This window comes from Alligator mississippiensis, chromosome 5, assembly GCF_030867095.1.
Source record: "Alligator mississippiensis isolate rAllMis1 chromosome 5, rAllMis1, whole genome shotgun sequence".
Classification (NCBI taxonomy): domain Eukaryota; kingdom Metazoa; phylum Chordata; order Crocodylia; family Alligatoridae; genus Alligator; species Alligator mississippiensis.
The window spans coordinates 207,696,877-207,716,346 of record NC_081828.1 but is presented as its reverse complement, the minus strand read 5'-3'; the positions used below and the strand labels follow the sequence as shown (position 1 = coordinate 207,716,346).

Below are 19,470 nucleotides of genomic sequence, written 5' to 3'. Positions count from 1 at the left end.
TTACACGTAGTGCCACATGCCATGACTCAGTCCTCCAGCATCCCAGGAAGCTTTGCTCCTCACCCCCTTCTTCTGAAGGTATCAGGAAGTCTGTTTGTCATGCTGAACTCTACTGCCCCAGGGACGTGAAGCCAGGCTCATAAGCTGCCATGCAGACTTACAGTTCAGTACTATCTTTCTTTGTAAAGACAGAATCATTCCCACCCAAAAAACCCAGCATCTACCCACCTCCCAAGCCAGCCTGCTATGCAAAACACACGTTCCTATTGCACCTGGATCTCTGGTGCAACCAGTCAAGGGCACTGAGCAAGAACATGTGGGTGGTTGAGCTTGTGTGCAGGAAATTCAAAACTGGCTTGTGGTAAAGGGTATGACTAGAATAGAGGGAAACCCCATCAGCCCCTCTCCTGAAGTGGAGGGAGAGTCAGCTGTGCAGGGCTGTGCTAGGCAAGGGCCACACCATGGACAGCACTGCCAGGAGGTGTGTATGTTTCACAAAGTGTCATAATGTCAAGTGAGGCCCAGGGCTGAGCATGGTGCTGCAACTGCAAGGGGCTGCTACAGCACGAGGCCCATGCACTTAGCTGGCAAAACTTCTGTAAGACTGGCAGCATCCTCCCCCACTGCTGATCTCCCATGGGTTGCTAAGCTGGGTGATCCCAGTACTAGCACCCACTGGACACCAGACACTGCTCCCACATGCGCTCTGGACTTGCCCATCCCAAACTAGTTGGCAGGAGAGCAGAGGAAGTCAAAAGCCTTGAGCTTCCAGCTGGTGATGGCAACACGTTTCTCTACAGTGAGGGGTGCCCTTATGTTGATCCCCTGGCATGCCAGGGTAAGGAGCAGCTGGGCAGGCATCTCCCTGGTGACTTAGTGCATCCTGAACTTCTGCTGCTACTGCTCATCACCCCAGAACCTCAGGACAATGTGCTCCCAACCATTGGTGCTTGTCTCAAGTGCCCCAAAGCAGCAGAAGGTGGCCTGTAAGTGGCCCAGAGCAACCCTGCCCTGCCTGCCATCTGGCACGGCAGTGTTCTCGGTGGCCACGTAGCTGTTGTCAGACATGAACAGGGAGCAGAGCTTGAAGATGCTCATGACCAAGACTTTGGTTTTGTCTACATAGCCACTCATTGCACTCCACGCCAGCCTACACTGTACCTGAATGAGCTTGCTGAAGCAGCAGTGGCAGGTCTTGATTCAGTGCACTAGACCCATCAGCACTGCTGGATCAGGAGCTGCAGGGCACGTGGAGGGGGTTGTGGGGAGGGATGCACTACAGACTGTAGTTCCCTGGGCAGCCAGCCAAATGGAGCTTTCCTCTGCAAAGCATGCTTAGTCTTTCTTGCTTAGCAGGAAGACTAGTTCCTTCTGTTTGTTCCCCAAGCTCCTGACATTGGTATACAGACATGTAAGTGTCCCAGTGGAAGCCCTAGGCTTCCTTGCACTCCCAGGTGGACACCGTTCCAGGGCTGGGGTAGGTATGGATTCCCTTGGGTGCCCTAACCTGCTGGTTATGCAATAGTTGCCTAAGATGCACTAGTACTGAGATGCACTAATGGTTCAATGTGAAGTATCTGCTCTGTGAGCAAACAGAGATTTGACTGCCAGACCTGTCCCAAGTGTGGAAGGTGAAGATTTTCTGAAGTGTTGAACACTGACCAAACACCTAGCCAAACGAATGGTCCAATACTGAATTTTTCTGGGGGAGAAGGAAAGCGTTGTCTCGTTTCTGTTTTGTTTTTAAATAAAGTCACACAAAATGTTCTCTTCCCAAGAACTGTACAGTTTATTTGATCAAGTAATATGACTCAAGTTATAAAGCTTGGAAATCACCAATGTTTTCACAAACATGTAAATACTCAATGAATTAACAGGGCCAACTTGTAAAACACCGGGACAAAGGGTTATACTTTTACCAATGCTCACCACAAGGTATCTGAGCAAAACCCCCAAGAGCTATAACCATATTTGTAATTTTATGTACAACTATAGTTGTTTGTGCTCAATACATGTAGATAACACTCTAGTGCTGCAGCTGTGACCACCCAGTTCAATGCAATTTCCTTAAAAACTCATAGATTTCATAGATTGCATAGATTTCTAGGGTCAGAAGGGACTTTGTAGATCAAGTCTGACCCCCTGCTCCAGGCAGGAAAGAGCGCCGGGGTTAAAAAACCCCAGCTAGGTGCCTGTCTAATCTTTTCTTGAACACCTCCAAGGTAGGGGAAAGCACCATGGACACCTATTCCATATTTTGGCAACCCTCACCGTAAAGAATTTCTTCCAGATATCCAATCTAAATCTACTCTCCTTTAGTTTGTGGCCGTTATTTCTAGTAACCCCAAGGGGCGCCCTGGTAAACAGAGTATCCCCTATTCCCTGCTGACCCCCCATAATGAGTTTCTAGACAGCCACAAGATCACCTCTCAGCCTTCTCTTGCACAGGCTGAAGAGATTCAGGTTCCTCAGTCTGTCTTCATATGATCTTACCCACAGGCCCTCAACCACATGAGCAGCCCTTCTCTGAACCCTCTCAATGCTAGCCATATCCCTGTTGAAGTGTGGCGCCAAAAACTGGACGCAGTACTCCAGTGGCCTGACCAATGACGCATAGAGGGGAAGTATCACCTCCCTAGACCTGCTTGTGAGGCACCTACTAATGGAAGAAAGAGTGCGGTTAGCTTTACTTATTACCTCGTCACATTGGCAACTCAGGTTTATTTTTGCATCGACCAAGTCTCTGAGATCCCTTTCCACTGCCATGGTACTCAGAATGGTACTTCCCAGTCTATAGGTGTATTGGAGATTCTCTCTCCCCAGGTGCAGCACTTATCTGTGTTAAACTGCATCCTATTCTGATCCGCCCACTTCCCCAGTCTATCCAAATCCACATGGATTCACTCCCTGCCCTCCAGCGCATTTACTGTACCCCATAATTTGGTGTTGCCTGTGAATTTGGACAGAGTGCTTTCAACCCCCCCACATCCAAATCACTGATGAACTCAAGTGTTCTGCACTTACCTGTAAAATGTCTTTATTATGAGATGCTCCCCCAGTAGCTAAAATTCTTGTCTTCGGCACTGCAATGCAATAGAAAAGGAAGACTGAAATAAAGTACTGTGTCATATTTTGCTATGATCTGGGCAATTATAACAGGTAAGTAGGAACTGGGAGCCATGTTCTATCCCTGACTTTCCCACTGGCTCGTCAGCTGATTTTGAGTTAGGTTTAACTCTCTGAACCTCAATTCTGGCATCTGCAAAAAAGGAGATAATGCTATTTGCCCACTTCTGCAAGGCACATAAGGATATAATGGGATTACAATACTTATAATACCTCTTACCACTGTGCTACCAAAACCAATGAGCTCTGCTAGAGGGGGACAGAAGAAGGCAGGCAAGATGGTATGACGTTACACTTCAGATGTGAAATCAGTCTCAGTTTGGATCTCAGTTACATAGATACAACCTGACAGATAACCTTTAAAACCAGCAGAATTTTCAAAACATCTCTCCTTGTGATGTTCACATTCAGGGTCACAGAAATCTTGGCAAGCCCCGTATTATTGACAAAGAACATATTTCAGGAAATAATTAGGGATTGCTTTGATAAAATAAAAAAGCTATCTGATCCCCCACTGAAAACAGAAACTGAGCCAATGCTTTTTAGATATTAAAAAACTCCATTAACATTTCCTTCCTTCAATGAAAACTTCAAGAAATTCCTCCTTCCTTCTCATCAGTAAGAATTCCCTCCTGAACTGCTATCCCATCTGGAGTCATTTATGGATACACATGATTTTTAGGACACACCCTGTATCCATCTACATCCTCAATTCAGCAAGGTACTTATATATTGAAATAGTCCTCCCAACTTTGATGAGCCTGTTCACGTGTTTGAAGCTCGGCAAATATTTAATGACTACAATAAATCAGGACCCAAGATTGTTATGCTTTTGATAAACATTTCCTAATAACTATCACAGCATTTGGAGGTGGCAAGGTAGTAAAAGCCTTCCCAAAACAAGGCTTTACTTATTTTTTTATTCACTTTACTTATTTTTTATTATGCTGGCTCCAGTTTGCCATGAGCTGAAGACAAAGAGCAGCACGCAAAGGAAAAGCTGGCCAACAACTCTTGAGGCCATAAACAACTTGTGGTTTATCCCCTTGAGAACTTGAAGCCAGAAAAAACAACATCAAAATGGAGATGCATATTGCAGAGGGCCCTCATACAGCTTTTGAGCCCACGATGATTTGCTCAGGTAGAGACGAAGAGCCAGCCAAAACACTGCAAGGAGAACCTTATTTTACCGATAAATTTAATCTTATTTTCCTCTTTGGAGGATATTCAGCGATGCACAAATTGGGTTTTAAAAGCCATTAGGATCTCTGTCAATGTCAGTAAACAAATAAACCAAGCGGCAGAGTGATTCCTCGGGGAAAACGAGTTTCAATTATACCGACACAGAGTGACAGATCCCTGCCAAGATTATCAAAACAATGCAATAACCCAGGAACCAGTGAAAAAAATAACCAGTAAGCCACTGTTCCTGGAAACAAAACTGAACTTTTGATACTTCGCCTAGCAGCTGAGTTTCTGTTGCATGAAGTCTGGTGGAGGGCATGATGCTCTCGTAACAGCATCGCGTTTGAGAGAAACACCACATTCGAAAGCCGTCCTACGTAACAGGCACACGGGGCAAACAGACCGGTTCACTTCACTTTGTAGCACAACTGTGACTCATCCGGAGGACAAGGCTTATTTCTGTCCAGCCTCGAGAGCAGCACTTTGGACAGTGCTAAACTGCCGCAGGGAAGAACAGTGGAGAGGCAAACATTAAGACCCTGAATGAAAACTATAGCCATCTTCTGGCTAAGTGCATGGATGCAAAAGGGTTTCTTTGAGGTAAAGGAGGGTGGAGATGTCAGCTATATTTTGGTAGTTATCCATGCGTGTGGTCATTGCACCAGGTCAAAGGAAGCTAGCTTCTTTCACTGAAGGCTAAGTGACCACAGGTTAGCTTCCCCTTATTACAGCATGGCTGACTACCTCTCCCTTTACTACAGGGTAAGAGTGTGTACATGGCCAGCTACTGTGGAGTATCTGAAGTGCAAGAAAGCCCCATCCCCTTAACTCTGCGATAAACCATGCCCTGAACTCTCTCTCTCTGAACCACTTCTATCCATGCATACTCCAGCCTTTTGTCCAATGTGCTTTTTATAGACAAGCATCCAGAGTCTATTACTATGAACTGGCCTGGGCAAATACTGAGCTACATATTGCTTATTGAACCATGTGTTCCAGTTGACTTCAATGTGCATACAAGAGACAACCCTTCTGTTTTATGAACATAGGGCTGGAAGGGATCTCTTGGGTCCTCCCTCGGGTCTAGTCCCCTTCTATCATAGGCAATCGCATGGCATGCCCCTGGTAAGCTCAGGATTTCATCAGCACCGCACAACTGCTAACCCTCCTCAAATAATATCAGATTCTAAACAAATAGCTGGTCATCATGATAGGGAAGATTACAGATATTCTTATGATCATATTATTATCCCCTGCAATCTGAAGTTGGAATAACCCTCTCCTCCTACTAGGTCAGAAAATTTCTCTCACTTGCAGCTTCCTACTGGGATTTAGATATTAAAGGACAATCATCTTTCCAGTAGTGATATATTCCCTAAATGGCTTGGTAACCTATTATAAGAGAACTGCTTTTCTTGGTTAATTTAACAATTTATATGTAGAACAGGTTTATAATTTTTCAGTCTAAAGGAGTAATTTAATCTTTTTCAAAAGGCCTTAACACTAAAAAAGCCATTTTTTTCCTGTGGTGCTGTTTAAGTTTGATTTTTTCACAAAGTATTTTGGGTCTTTTAAATGCACTGCAACTTTTTCATAATAAAAAACACGATTGAAATATTTGGCTTACCAAAAAACCAAGACATTTTCTTAATATCTCAATGGATAATGACAATTTTTGTTTGGGGTGTTAAACACACTAAAAATGGCAATGCTGTTTTAAATATGTAAGCAGGACTACACTGCTTCCAGGTCTGTAGGAAGCTCATCATAGCAGCAAGGTGTGTTTGAAGACACCACTGCTTGAAATGGTAAGTTTGTAGTGTAGACATGCTCTCAAGGTCTAAGCCTAAGATGCTATATGAAGGCAGCACAGTGGCAGAAAGGGCAGGGAGCAGAAAGGAGAGCATCAGGTGGGGCAAGGAGCACAGGGCAAGAAGCAGAAGGCAGAGCAGGAGATTGGGTAAGGGAAAGGAACTGGAGTGGCACTTGGGAAGGGTACAGAGCTAATTTGTGAGAAGATTTCCAAAATGCTCGGCCCCCACTGCTGTAAGGAATGGTCTAGCTTTATTGCAAACAAGACATTAAAACTGAATCTGACTGCATTCGTAAAGGCAGTTCTGCTTCTGGACAGGCACAGGCACTGAGTTCTGTGGGCGAGTTTTGGCCAGTTTTGTTCAGTGAAGAGCTGGGGGTTTCAAGGCAACTGGCCCAAAAATATAAATGTGTTTGTTGTTGTCTTCATCCGGTCTGAAGAAGCTGGTATATATTTTAGTGATTGTCTTTCACGGTGTAAATACAGTACATTTTACTGAAAAATGTATATTTACCCTGAGATGTGTAACTGGGTGCAGATTACAAAGCAAACAAAATGCAGTCATTTATGTACTCAGCGGCATAAGTGAAGACATCATTCATCCATCATTATCAACTGTTCTCAGCCAACTGTATGAATCTGTCAGGGGCTGCCATCCATCCCCTATGGCAGTGCACAAAAGGTACTTAAACTCTGCACTGCTGAAATAACCTAACAACTGTAGCAAACATAATTCATGGAGTAAATCCTTTGACAGTTAAGGGAATTGGCTTAAACATCTTTTAATTAAAGCCCCATATACAGCAACTGTTAACCTGGGTTGCATATTGCAAAGTGGAGTCGGAAAAAAACCAGCATTCATTGCTGTGCAGAATTTTAGCTTCTTGGAGGGCTGAGAGCATGTTTTCCCTTCCTGCAAGTACATTAGCACAACCAGGTGTAGTGGAAAATCTATAGCAAGAAGGAATCCTGCAGGGCGCACACGTCCTACACAGCTCTCATTGCTGTAGGGTACATATTGACTGGATTAATGAAATTATGTTAAAACAATAGTGTCTGTAGGAAAAGACAGACATCAGTAAAGATGGAATCTGTATACTACTGCAGCAGGAACGGGTGCTTGCATTTTCTTACACGGTGTTCAGTGTAGCTTGTTCATTATTATTAAAGTTGACCCCATGTGAGACCTACCACTTTGCATCTCAGAGAGCAGAGATTCTCAGCCAGGGCGCCATGGCATCCAGGAGTGCCTTGCAATCCTTTCAAGGATGCTGTAGCATGCCACACAATGTTAGCAGTGGTAGGTGTCTGAATATGAGTCGTAAGAGAAACCCAGAAATTTCAAATAGGAATCCACAGTGTGAAAACCATTCTGCCCTGTTGTAGTCTTTCTGAGTTCATTGCAGCAGCAGAATTGCTCTATTACTTTCCTGTAGTCAAAATGTGAGCTAAGAGCCGTCATTTTCCGAGGGATGCCTCAAGTCCTATCGAGGGGTGCCTTGAGCCTAAAAAGGTTGTGAACCACTGTTACTGAGGTTCATCAGAAAAAAAAAAAAAAAAGGTCATAAGAAGGAAGTTGGTCACAAGGGAGATAAAGAAATAATTACTACTACTTATTTGTATTAAAATGGCACCTCTGAGGCCCCAAAGAAGCTAGTCACTTCCTGGTGCTGTGTACAAACACACAGGTGAGACAACGTGCTCTACACTGAAGAGATCTCAGTCTAAACAGACAAAGGTAAAGCATGGGAAGCAGGTAAAGAAGAGCACACAAATGTAACAAACTGATCAGCTCATGCATGGGGTGAAATGGCATAGGAGGCAGGTCTCCTGACACCAACCCACTGCCCCACCCAGGAGGCCACACTGGCAAAGGTAAAGGGTAGAAAAAGTGGGCACACCTTTAAACACACTTTAGAGTAATAATGAACAGCACTAAAAACCTGCCCACAATTTCAACCCCCGAATCTGAATTCCATAGAGGCACAGAACCGGTAATTCCACCCTCCGCCGTGATGTACCGAAAAGTCAAATTCCCTTTCTTGCTCCCGCTGGCTCTGTAGCTCCTACCCATTCTAAAATAAAACTTTCTGGAGTTGAAGAACATCCTCCCCTATCTTGGCTGGTCCCCTGAATAAAACAGAGGAGACAGAATATGACCACCAACCCTTTCCAGCAAAAAATGGGATTGCAAATAATTGTAGTTTACAATTTGTAAGTGATGGCAAAAATCAGTTCTTCCTTTATTTCTCTGCTCAACCCCAAACTCTGTAATTAAAAAAAAAACCTGAAACCTGTCTTTTTCAAAAGGTCACAGCAATATATTTGCATAGGACTGGAAGGCCAATGAGACCATTGAGTTGAAACCCCTGCATTTGTTGACAATTATTTCCATAAGAATTCCCCAAAGATACCATATGTTATTACAAGGTGCAAAACTTGAAACACCCTATAGAGTGCAAGAGATAAAAGCACGGGCCATGGGTACTGCCCATACCCTGCCACTGCAATGCTAGGGAAGTAGTGGGTCAATATATGCTCACACTGAACAGAATCCACTCAACCGCAGTTTAGACCAGGGGTCAGCAACATTTTTGGGTAGAGTGCCAAAAAACACCCCCAGCCTCAATCTGTAAGATGTTGGTGTGCCAGGGGCAGGTGGCAGGGGACTTGTGAGGGGCCCGATCCTTGTTGTGGCAGTTCAGCCCTGGCCACTTCCCATATGTCCACCCAGAGGCCTGTGCGCCAAACAAAATGCCTTTGCATGCCAGATACTGGCACGTGAGCTAGGGCTTGCCTACCCATGGTTTAGACTTTAGCTGTTGAATAGTGGGTGGTAGGTACTAAGTAAAACAGCCAAGTTTCTGGTCTGGTAAACTAATACAACTGTCCCAATTGATTTTGTTCCACTGGTTTAAAGCTCAAGAGTAGACTGAATTTAATCATATCTGGTATACTAAAAAGTGAATATGGAAAAACTGTATCAAAAAGCATTTTAAAGTCTTTTTTAATTTACATTTCAAAGTGGCAGACACTAGTATGAAGAAAACGAGCTGTACTTGCTGTTCAGCTTGGCAGCTGCCTCACTTAAAATGGAAGAAGTTTCAATGTTTCAAGATCTGCTGTAATTTTTTATTTATGTTTTCAATTGCTCAATCAGAAGGTCAGGAATCTTCCCGATTAAGCAATTTATTTTTAAAAAGAAGCACTTTGAAGAAAAAAAAAAAGTCTTTGAGTACAAAATTGATCGTCCACCTATAAAGCTGCAACCTACCAAAATTGCTACAGTTAAAGCAGCAAAAAAAGTGTAAAGTGTGTGTGTGTGTGTGTAGTAGTAGGAGAGAGAGAAGAGGAGGAGAAGAAAAGAGAGGGAGAGGGTGGTAGTAGTAGTAGTAGTCTCAACACTATTGCATCTACCATAAAATCTGGTAATAGTTTGAAATCTTTTTATTTATATATTTGTGCAATTTATATGCTGCTCTCCCTGAAAAAAGGTTCAGGACAGCTTACAGTAAGAGCCAGGTAAATCATAAAAACAGATATAAAATATTAAAATAAGTGGTAATAAATCCTGAAATTAATGAACATCTGGCAACGTAAATGAGAGCAGGGACAGACTCCAACCAAAGCCAAGATTTTCATGTGTGACTAGTGATCTCAGTTGCTCCAAATTTTCACCAGGTATCAGACACTTGCTTGACGACAGCAGGAATGCTATCCTGTCTGGAGATGCCAATCTTAAAGCACTGAATATTATTCCATTTTGAGGTTTACAAGCCCCCTAACATTCCTATGGCCCCAAGACACTTCTATACTCCTTTAACATCAGCTCTAGTCAGACCCTACTTGAAAACTTCAAAAGGTCTCTCAAAGACCTCAGAAAACATTGATCAAATGCATGAAAGCTATTTATAAAAAAAAAAAAAAACAAAAAACACCCCCCCCCCCCCATTTTAATTCCTAAAACACTACAGTTATCCAAAAACATACGCTGCAGAGTTAAGATGCAACACAGGAAGCCAAATTTATTCCAGATACTACTCCACTGAAATTATACACAAAGTAGGATCTCGGACCGTGAACTTTAAAGACCAATATAGGGATATGCAGGTAAATAGTTATAACAAAAACAAGTAAATTGATGTTCAGGCAACAAGACTTCTGGAATATTGGCATCTCTTGTACAAATATCAGAGCTGTAATTGCTTATCAATTCACTATGATCCCTGTTTGAGGCACAAATTTCCCATTTGACAGAATATTTTGATGAAGTCATGGATACATGCCAATGCTAATAATAAAAAAAAATCCAGAACTCAGCAGCAAAATTTAAGATAAAGACAAAAAATAAAACGGAACACGTTTTGGCTAAACATTTTTAAAAAATAAGGGGAAAATCCTTCCAATAGTGAGATCTATTAGGCAGTTAATTAAGCTCCCAAGGAAAGAGATAGTAAGCTAATTACATGGCACAAATTTAGACTGGCCAAGACAGTAGAAATGTTTTGGGGAGAATAATCCTGTACTTGTAGAAAGATTTATTAGAAAGCACCTAGTAGGTCTCCTCCATCTGTCTCAGCTTCTATGAATTTATGATTATTATGATTTTCTTCCTGACCAAAAAAAGTAATGAGTTCAGTTCATCAGCAAGTGATACAAATGGCGATACAAGCTGTATACAGGAGTAAATTGGAGAGAAAATGGATTTGTATGCCAATGGAGTAGTGGTGCATCAATTCGGAATTCATCACTTGTCACAGAAGTGGAGTTAGTCTCCTCTGTCACCCAAACCTTGGAAGAGGCAAGAACTGGAAAAGTTAAAAAATAGGGTGCATCAGAGAGCACTAATTGCCATACCCACTATTCAGCAGTTGTCCAAACATCCATAAAGTGACTAAGATTTTAATTAGAGGATGGAGATAAAGCAGCTTCCCACTTTTTAATTTACACCCACACCATAGTACATATCTATAAATTCTTGGCAACCACTCAGCTGTGACTTTCCACCTCGGAGTTTAAATAGAAGCAAAATCCTGGACTGAATCCGACCCATTAACTCACTGATTTGCAGAACAACCTTCTGAATAAGTAAATGCTACCTGCAAAGAAACGCTGAAGTAAATATATTAGATACTGCCTACGGTGAAAGAAAGTCAGTGAGAGAGCTGGAATTAGAGCTCAGGAGTTCCCAGGTCCTGTCCTCTAAGACTGTGAGACTACACTTATCTACCAACCGGGTTCAAGGAGATGCTCTTACATTTTTTGTAAGTTTGTATTAGGGATGCTACGCTTCGAAAAGTTAATTCCTCAACTCAGAAAGAAAATGCAGCTGAGTAAATATGGGGCCTGGGAGATTCATAAACTCTCAGCAGTCTTAATAAAACAAAAAAACCCCAACTGGGATAGAGTCTTGAATACACAGGTTGCAAGTTTTGAGTACAACCCTTGTCTCTGGCTATTCAGTGGCGCATGTTCAATGAATTTCATAAATATTAAGATCAGAAGGGACCATTATATTTACACAGTCCAGGAGTGGGCAACCTATGGTCAATGGCAACATGGATCAGTAGCATGGACGCCTTCTCTGCTTTGCACCATGCAGTCCTCTGACACGTCTCCAATTCCCTCCACAGCACCCAAGCTGAATGCTGCCATCGCAGCACTCCCTTCTTTGTGCCAAGCTGCTTTCCCTTGCTGCCAAATGTAGTACTCCCCATTGACACAGCACAGGAAGCACAGGGGGGCTGTCAAGGTGCCCAGCAGCCCACAGCAGAGACCAGGTTGGAAGTGCACAGTCCTTAAAGGTTGTCACCCCTGATCTAGTCATGATTTCTGCCAAAAGAAGGTATAGAATATAACCCACTGATTCCTTCATTTAGCCCAACTAATTGTGCTTGAATTACAGTAAACATCTCAGGAAGAGAAAGTCTTGATGCAAAGACTCCAAAAGATTGAGAATTTACTGGCACTATGTCCCTTGGTAAATCAGTCCCAACGGTTAATTGTTAAAAATGTGCATCTTTTTTCAAGTTTGAACATTATGATGTCCACCTCCACTTGATGCCATACTTGGATTTAGGTAGCCTAAGTCTGCTAGCTTAAAGAACACTGGCATCACCCGTCTTCCTGATATGTAGGTATCCAGAGACTATAATTACATTGCTTCTTAGCCTTATTTTTACTAAAGTAAAAAGATTTGGCTCCTTTAGTCATTGTGAAGTATATGTTGCAGAACACAAATCACTGGTAATTAAGAGTCAGTCGTGTCCTCCCAGTTTCTGGCAGGTACGTATCTTTACCACAAAATTCAGTATAAAAAAAAGCAAACAAACCAAAACCACCACTCGGAGATTTCAGTGACAGACAGGCATGCATGCAACCCCTGCAGAAGTATACAGGAACTGTTACCACACTGTGGTTCAAGGATAAGGCCCTCCAATTAAGAAAGTCATTATCCGGATGATATGGTGGTTCTAATTTCTCACTGCTAGTCAGAACTATTTAGGAGTTTTTCAACCCAACAAGGTTTAATTAGAAAATATGAATTTATCTAAACCAAAAAAGTTTACTGATGAACACACAAGTTGAGAAGAGCTTTTGGCAAAACACGGGCAAGGTCCCATTGGAGATTTACCTGGTTTCTTACCACTAAGATCAGGTGCCTGGGTGCTCAGGATCTGCATCTCAGAAGTAGGCTTGGTACACAGACTGTCCGTGGGACCCCAGATTTCTAATGTCCCTAACTGCAGACGGGACAGCCTGAAATCCTGAGAGCACTCTCTCTCGTCAGGGCTCTGCACCACTGATCCTGGACTCTCAGGATGCCTAGACTCCTTGCTGCAGAGCTCCCAGTATCAGGAACAGCTCAAGGCATCCATTAGACAGCGTTTCTCAACCCATGGGTCGCAACCCAGAAGTGTGTCGCGAGAATATATGAAAAGGTCACAAACAAAAATGGATTCTCCTTTGAAGGAGAAAAACGTAGGAAACCGTGGCTCTTCCCTTGCAGGCTGGCAGAGTTCCAGCCTGCAAGGGGCAGCGTGGGGCCCCTCCTGCCCCACACACTGGAGGGCTGGGGCCTAGGGGCAGCAGGTCGGGAGTGAGGGGCAGTGGGTCAGGACCAGCTATTGATGTTTACAAATGGGCCCTGGTACAAAAAAAGGTTGAGAACCACTCATGAACAACTGGTGCCTCCCGCAACTGGGGGGGCACCATGGTGGCAAGCGGGAACCGTCCGCAGCCACTGCTGGCAGTGAGTGGGGACCACCCACAGCTGCCACCAGCCACATCAGCAGCGAAGGGGAGCAGGGGCAGGTGCAAGTGGCAACCGCCCGCATAAGCCAGCAGCGGCAGCCAATCTCCGAGGGGGGGCATGTGCCCCCCCATGCCTCTCCTACGCGTTGCCTATGGAACCACTATACCAGAGCCAAGGCAGCATGGAGAACCCCCAGGAGTGCGTGCAGCTGGGTTTTGTGTTTCATTTTGTAAAAATGACATAAATGTTTCAGTTTTTCTGAAACTGAAATATTTCACAATTTCTTTCCACAGGAACTTCCCATGGGAGGGAAACACAAAGTTTCAATCAAACCTTCTGCTAGCACTGGAATGTACCCTGAGCTTCATCAAAATATCAGATGTGTAATTTATGCTTCGAATTCAGCAAGAAATATAGTGTTGAATGAGTAGGTCGTTACAATGTTGTTGTTATGGTATTTTAGAAGCCTAGCTGTCTATATTTCAATATATAATTACTGCTGTTGAAACTATTCACTTGCTACTTAAAACATATAAAGTTCACATCATATTATTTTTAAAACTATTTTTCCCTACATCCAGCCATAAAGAGGCCTGTTAAGCCCTCAAGGGAAATGAAAAATGATACTGTCTTACAAATATATAACACCTACCCTACAAGTATCTCTAAGTATTACATAAAAAGGTGGGCAATTAGGGAAAGATATATTACAAAGAAATAACTTTATCCAAAGTCATATGGAAAGTCAGTGAATCAGGAACATAACCAAGGCCTAACGATTCTTATTGTACAAAGCATGAAGTTCTCCACTAGCTAATATACAGCCAGGAAAATCCTGCCTCTAGGAGATGCAAAAAACACATTAGGCCCTCCTCTACACATTAACCCATAGACCAGCTACACATGCAAAGTAGCTATCATGCAATAAAAAGCTCCAACCAGATATAAAGTTAGACCTGGAAAATCTATACTCTCTTTATAGCCGGTTGCTATTAAGCTTTAATTTGCATGTATAGCAGGGTCTCTCCTGCAGCTGGGAGCCCCATCAGCTGACAGGGCTCCCACCGACAGGGGATTGCAGCTGCCACGATCCCCAAGACTCAGAGGTGCATTAATGCCTCGAGTTCACATTGGGCTCTTGGTCCCCGCTATGCCTCATCTGCATCCAGGACAGAGTCCTGCGCCTGACAGAGCTCTGGCTCCTGGTTGCCCCTCATGTGCAGTTGGGACTGGAGACACCACAGTTGATGGGGCTCTGAGTCTTGGCTATGCTGAGCCCCGTCAGCTGCAGGGTCTGTGCTCCCACGTGCAACTGAGACCCAGAGCCCCATCAGCTGCGGGACTCAGTCCTGGCTGCGTGTGGCCCCCATGGCTGTGAGCCTCCTCAGCAAGAGGGGCTCCCAGGGTCAGGTTCCCCCTAACACCAGCAATAAGGCACGTGTGGTATAGCAGAAGGCACAACTGGGTAGATCACACATTAGATTCAATCACACCTATACCTGCATAAGTAGAAAGGGGCCTCAAATTGCATAGAACCACAACATGAAATGAGGAGGTTCATAATGGAGAAGGCATGCCCTCAGGCACCAGATCTTAAGTGATGAGGGTAGAGAACATGCTTCAGGGATATTTGAATTCAGCTTCAAATACAGTTTTTTAAAAAGTGGTTTTATGCAACAACTCACATAAGACTACCACAGCCAGAATTACCCCAAACTTCGGAAAATCCAAACTGGGATCTGAACTTGAGTCTACATCCATTTGGCACAAGCCTCTGTAAATTGAAGCTGATGGCATCTCACTCAGCTCTAGTCTCTTGAAGTGGAGAAAAGGGGCAAAATGCAGAATGAAACAATGGATTTAACAGAATTTAAGTCCCAACTATTTTGTACCAACAGCATTGTCTGTAAACCTCAGTGTCTAGTTCTGCATTTCTGATATAATTTGCCAGAATGGGAGCAATTCCATCAAGGATATAATCCTGTTGGGTTTACACGGGCAAAACCTCCCTGTTACGTGACAATGGACAAGTCACTTCACTTCACTGAGTCCCGTTATGTATGAACATGCAACACATACTACAACGGACCCCTGGTTCTCAGTTAGCCTATAGACACCACAACACTAACTCTAAATATTAGGGATCACACCAAATTAACTCAGAATGTGAATTTTTAACAACAAACTCCCGAGAGTCCTGCAAACCCCTTTGACAAAATTAAGACCAGTTGATGGTTACATTCTCTTTTTTCACTCCAAAATTAGGGGCAAAGTACATACAGAGCAACAGAGATATGGAGAGATGGTTTTTCACTTTGGTTTGTTTTTTAAAGAATTGTTCTACTCGGCAGAAAACCATTATGTTTCCCATCTCAATATATCTTAAAAGAAAGGTTCTACGTCGCTATCCATTCACTGGGCTGGGCTCATGCAAATTGGATGCTGTTGCCAAGCAACAATAGGTGCTAAGGAATGAAATACAGTCCATAGAAACCTAATAGCCTGAAGAGAGAAAGAACCACAATCTAAGATTTATAGCATATGTAAAAAGGGAAGTCACTGTTACATATACCAACATGCAAATAATTTATTGTAAGTATAATTAGTATTTTTCCTAAGGTATAATAATTAAAAAGCAACACCACCACCAAAATAAACCCTAAGAGGAACTACTTTTGCACATTCTTTGTTATGTCAAAATACCCAGTAAAAAAAAAAAAATTACACAACCAACAAAACTCTAAAATTTAACATGAAAAGACTCTTCTGGCCATAGGAAAAAAAAAATGCTATGATGATAGAGGGCATTGTGACTGCCAAAGATCTAGCTACTCTATCTACTTCTGTTTTTATACTCTGCTCATTAACATGGCATCTGATCTTCCGAAAATTCTTTTTAAGCTTATTAAGATTTAAAAATATTTTTAGCAAGTTAATTAGAATATATTAACAGAGCTCGTCTGTGTTCACCCATCATGCATATTTTATATTATTCAGGCAAATTGCTTTTAAATGAAATACCAGAGCGAGGCAGGGTACACTCTTGGGGAGTGAGCAGTATCAGCCTGTAATAAAGTTTTTCTGGTTCCATAGATTTAATAGCTTACTTGGTACTGCTGTGGGGTAACTAAAATCTGCATAGATGAGCACAGCTGGATCTAGTGGGATCTTACTTAGCACCCTCGTGACCCAGCCAGCCCCATCAGCGTCTACACATGCACTTCAGCATACTAAATAACACCGCTGTTGGATAGTATTTGTGATGGGCAGTACTATCCTAAGGAAGAGTTTATTAGTTTACTGCAGTCGCATGTGTAGATGCTGACATTTTACTGCAGCGCTAATTAGGCATCTCAGTAGTAAAAGTCTCATGTGGACACACTCAATGACTCCTACATCACAATTACTCTCTGTAACTGTAATGCGGGTGGGGGCAAGTGGGTATGACTGAGGCTTTCCTGTTCTGCGCTGATTCCTGGATATGCCCCTGGAAGCATTGGCACTCAGTATAATTTAATGCAGTCAATATTATGACTGGACCAGACTGGCTCGAAGCTAGACCTAGATAAAGTGAACACAACAGTGCCTGGAAGCCATCCCTGTCTGTACTTTTTCTTGCAATCACTGTTTTTCTTGTGCCAACATAACCTTTAAACAACATCAATCCACCTTAAGAAATGACACGTTAGCTGCCTCTCTTCAACAGATGGTCTGGATTGGCACAGCAAGGGTTTATTTCAGGTCTAGGTTCAGGTGCATTTGGCAGAACTAAGAGGGAAAAGCACATACAGTACAAGCCTGAAATATCCTTTAGTTTAACAAGTGCTATAAATTCCCACTTTAATGCGCTTTAAATGTCACCACACTCAACCACATGGAATCAGACAGAAGTTTATGGGGAAAAGGTAGACAGTAAAAGCTGCCTTTGTATAATTTTTTGGCGTCCACGTTACACCATTTACAGAACGTTAGTCTATAGATTCAACTGCAATAAGACTGAGTCCATCAGGAGTACTGACAAGAGATGGCAACAAACACCCAAAGTAATGCTCATCAGAGCTCTTCCATTCATTCAACCCAATCATATCCTCCATGTTGTATTCTCAACCATTCTCCTTCGCAGTCCTGGCCAGCATGCCCATCTCAGGAATGCTGGAAAATCACGCTGAGCTTACCAGCAGTACTTCATGGCAATTAAGAAGAGTGTTATGGTTTTCAGAAATAAAATATATATTTTTTTTAAATGCATAAAATTTGCCACTCTCAAGTTCTCATCGAGTTTTGCAGACTTGTCCCATCCCAATTCCCTTGCTACAGCTTGAGGATCTGATTTACTTGATTCAGATGGTAACGAAACATTCTTTAAAAAACAGGTTTATGCACTGTAAAACCACATAAAGCAGAGCCCAGAGCACAATGCGCACCCAAATACAGATGTTCCACGTTTCTGTCATTTGTCCTCCCCCATTTTGAGGCCTGTCACATACACTGGCACATACAAAGAAACTGCAAAATAAAAACAACTTCAACAACATTTAGAGGTTACTCTCCTTGCTTGATTTTTATACCTTTCCCACAGTAGTCATTGTTTAGCCATATTATGTATATTTTGTTCTTGTAAACTTTCCCCAGATGTTCATCTCTGTAGACCCTGACTGCTCTTCTGGGAACCCCTTTGCACTTTTGCTACCTTGCTTTCTTACTTTTTTTTACTGAGATGACACAAACTGAATACATTCGGCTTCTGCCTCCCTTGCAGCCTAACATTTTAACACAGCTGTGCAATTCAAGAAAGCTTGTAGGTAATTCCAAAATAAGAGTACTACTAGGATAGCTGTACACAGGGAGGTGGTCCCCATCTTTCTCTGGGTAAAATCCTCCAGCATCACTTCCCAGAAAATTTGGCTTTAGAGGTCATTCAAATCACAAGTGCCAGTCTGAACCGGCCCTTGTCACTTCTACCGAAATAGAGGACTCCACCTCCCTTATATCCAGAACAGACTCCGTAAGTTGCCTCCGCCACAAAGAAGCAACCAGAATCTCTTTACAGCGTGCAACATATGCCAACAGGGTGAGTTAGCCAAAAAGCCCAGCCAAGCTGTAACATGGTATTAAAAAAGAAAATATGTATTTGGGTTGTTACGTTTAAGCAAAAATGTGACTAATGGGAAAACAAGCTATCTGGAAGTTGATGAAACTGTAGATTTTTAGCAGCAGCTATTAGGCAAAAAACAGAGTTTAGATGAGCAGTGGAGGTGAAAAGTGACAATTCTAAAAGCTGTGGCATGGTGCCTGGAGACGATGAGCTACATCTCACAATTAAGGCTGTTCACCACCAAAGAAGGGACTAGCAGGGTGGCAGCCAAGACAACAGTGAAATAAAGTGATATTTAACAAAGACTATTTTGCCTCCAGACTACCACAAGCGAGTACTTATCGTTCCTAAAATGGAATTGGCGACCAGATTACCCACACCAGCTGGTAACTTTCACCGTTTAGCAAACATCACTACTGGACATAATGTTACAGCTTCATCTACTTTAGGATTTCAATGAGAACCTGTAATCCTTGGTCTCACACACAGTTCAAAGCCAGCCAGACCTACTGCAGGCCAAGGCAGAACCCTCCTTCACTTCTTCCTCATTTCCCAACAGGCCACTGGACCTTCCTCATAGACCCCAGCTGCCCTTAATAGAAGGCTACAGAACTCTTCCAACCTCCCCTTCTCTTTCATGCACATACACATAAGTGCTTCTCCCCATCAGGCACTCAAGGAACCTTGTCTCCCCATCAGAAGCCTTGGGACTGCTTCTTTACCATTAATTTCCTTCCGGTGAAGTCAACATCTTCAATCAACTGACTTGCTCTACACCTGTAGCCTGAAAACTCACTGATGGACCACCAACCCCATCAAATCATTGTCAACATCTCGGATAAAGGAAAATGATAAACTGCCTTTCCTATGCAACAGCAGGATGAATGGAATTTTTTCTCATTTCTTCTTACTTCAACATTAAAGTCCCTTCCCTTTTTCTTGGGTCTGGCTCACCACACAACCCCCACAACATACCACGAACATTCACAGACTTCA

The 19,470-nt window shown here is 42.9% G+C and overlaps 1 protein-coding gene across 3 annotated transcripts in view; it reads right to left on the bottom strand.

The window, feature by feature from the left end:
* The window catches only part of XYLB (xylulokinase), a 135,243-nt gene that overhangs the window by 20,142 nt on the left and 95,631 nt on the right, over positions 1-19,470 (bottom strand). For all 3 annotated transcript variants that reach the window (XM_019499177.2, XM_014609085.2, XM_059729220.1), the window contains exon 16: positions 3,025-3,083. In XM_019499177.2, coding sequence (XP_019354722.1) covers positions 3,025-3,083 — 59 coding nt within the window. The remainder of the gene's footprint in view (positions 1-3,024; positions 3,084-19,470) is intronic.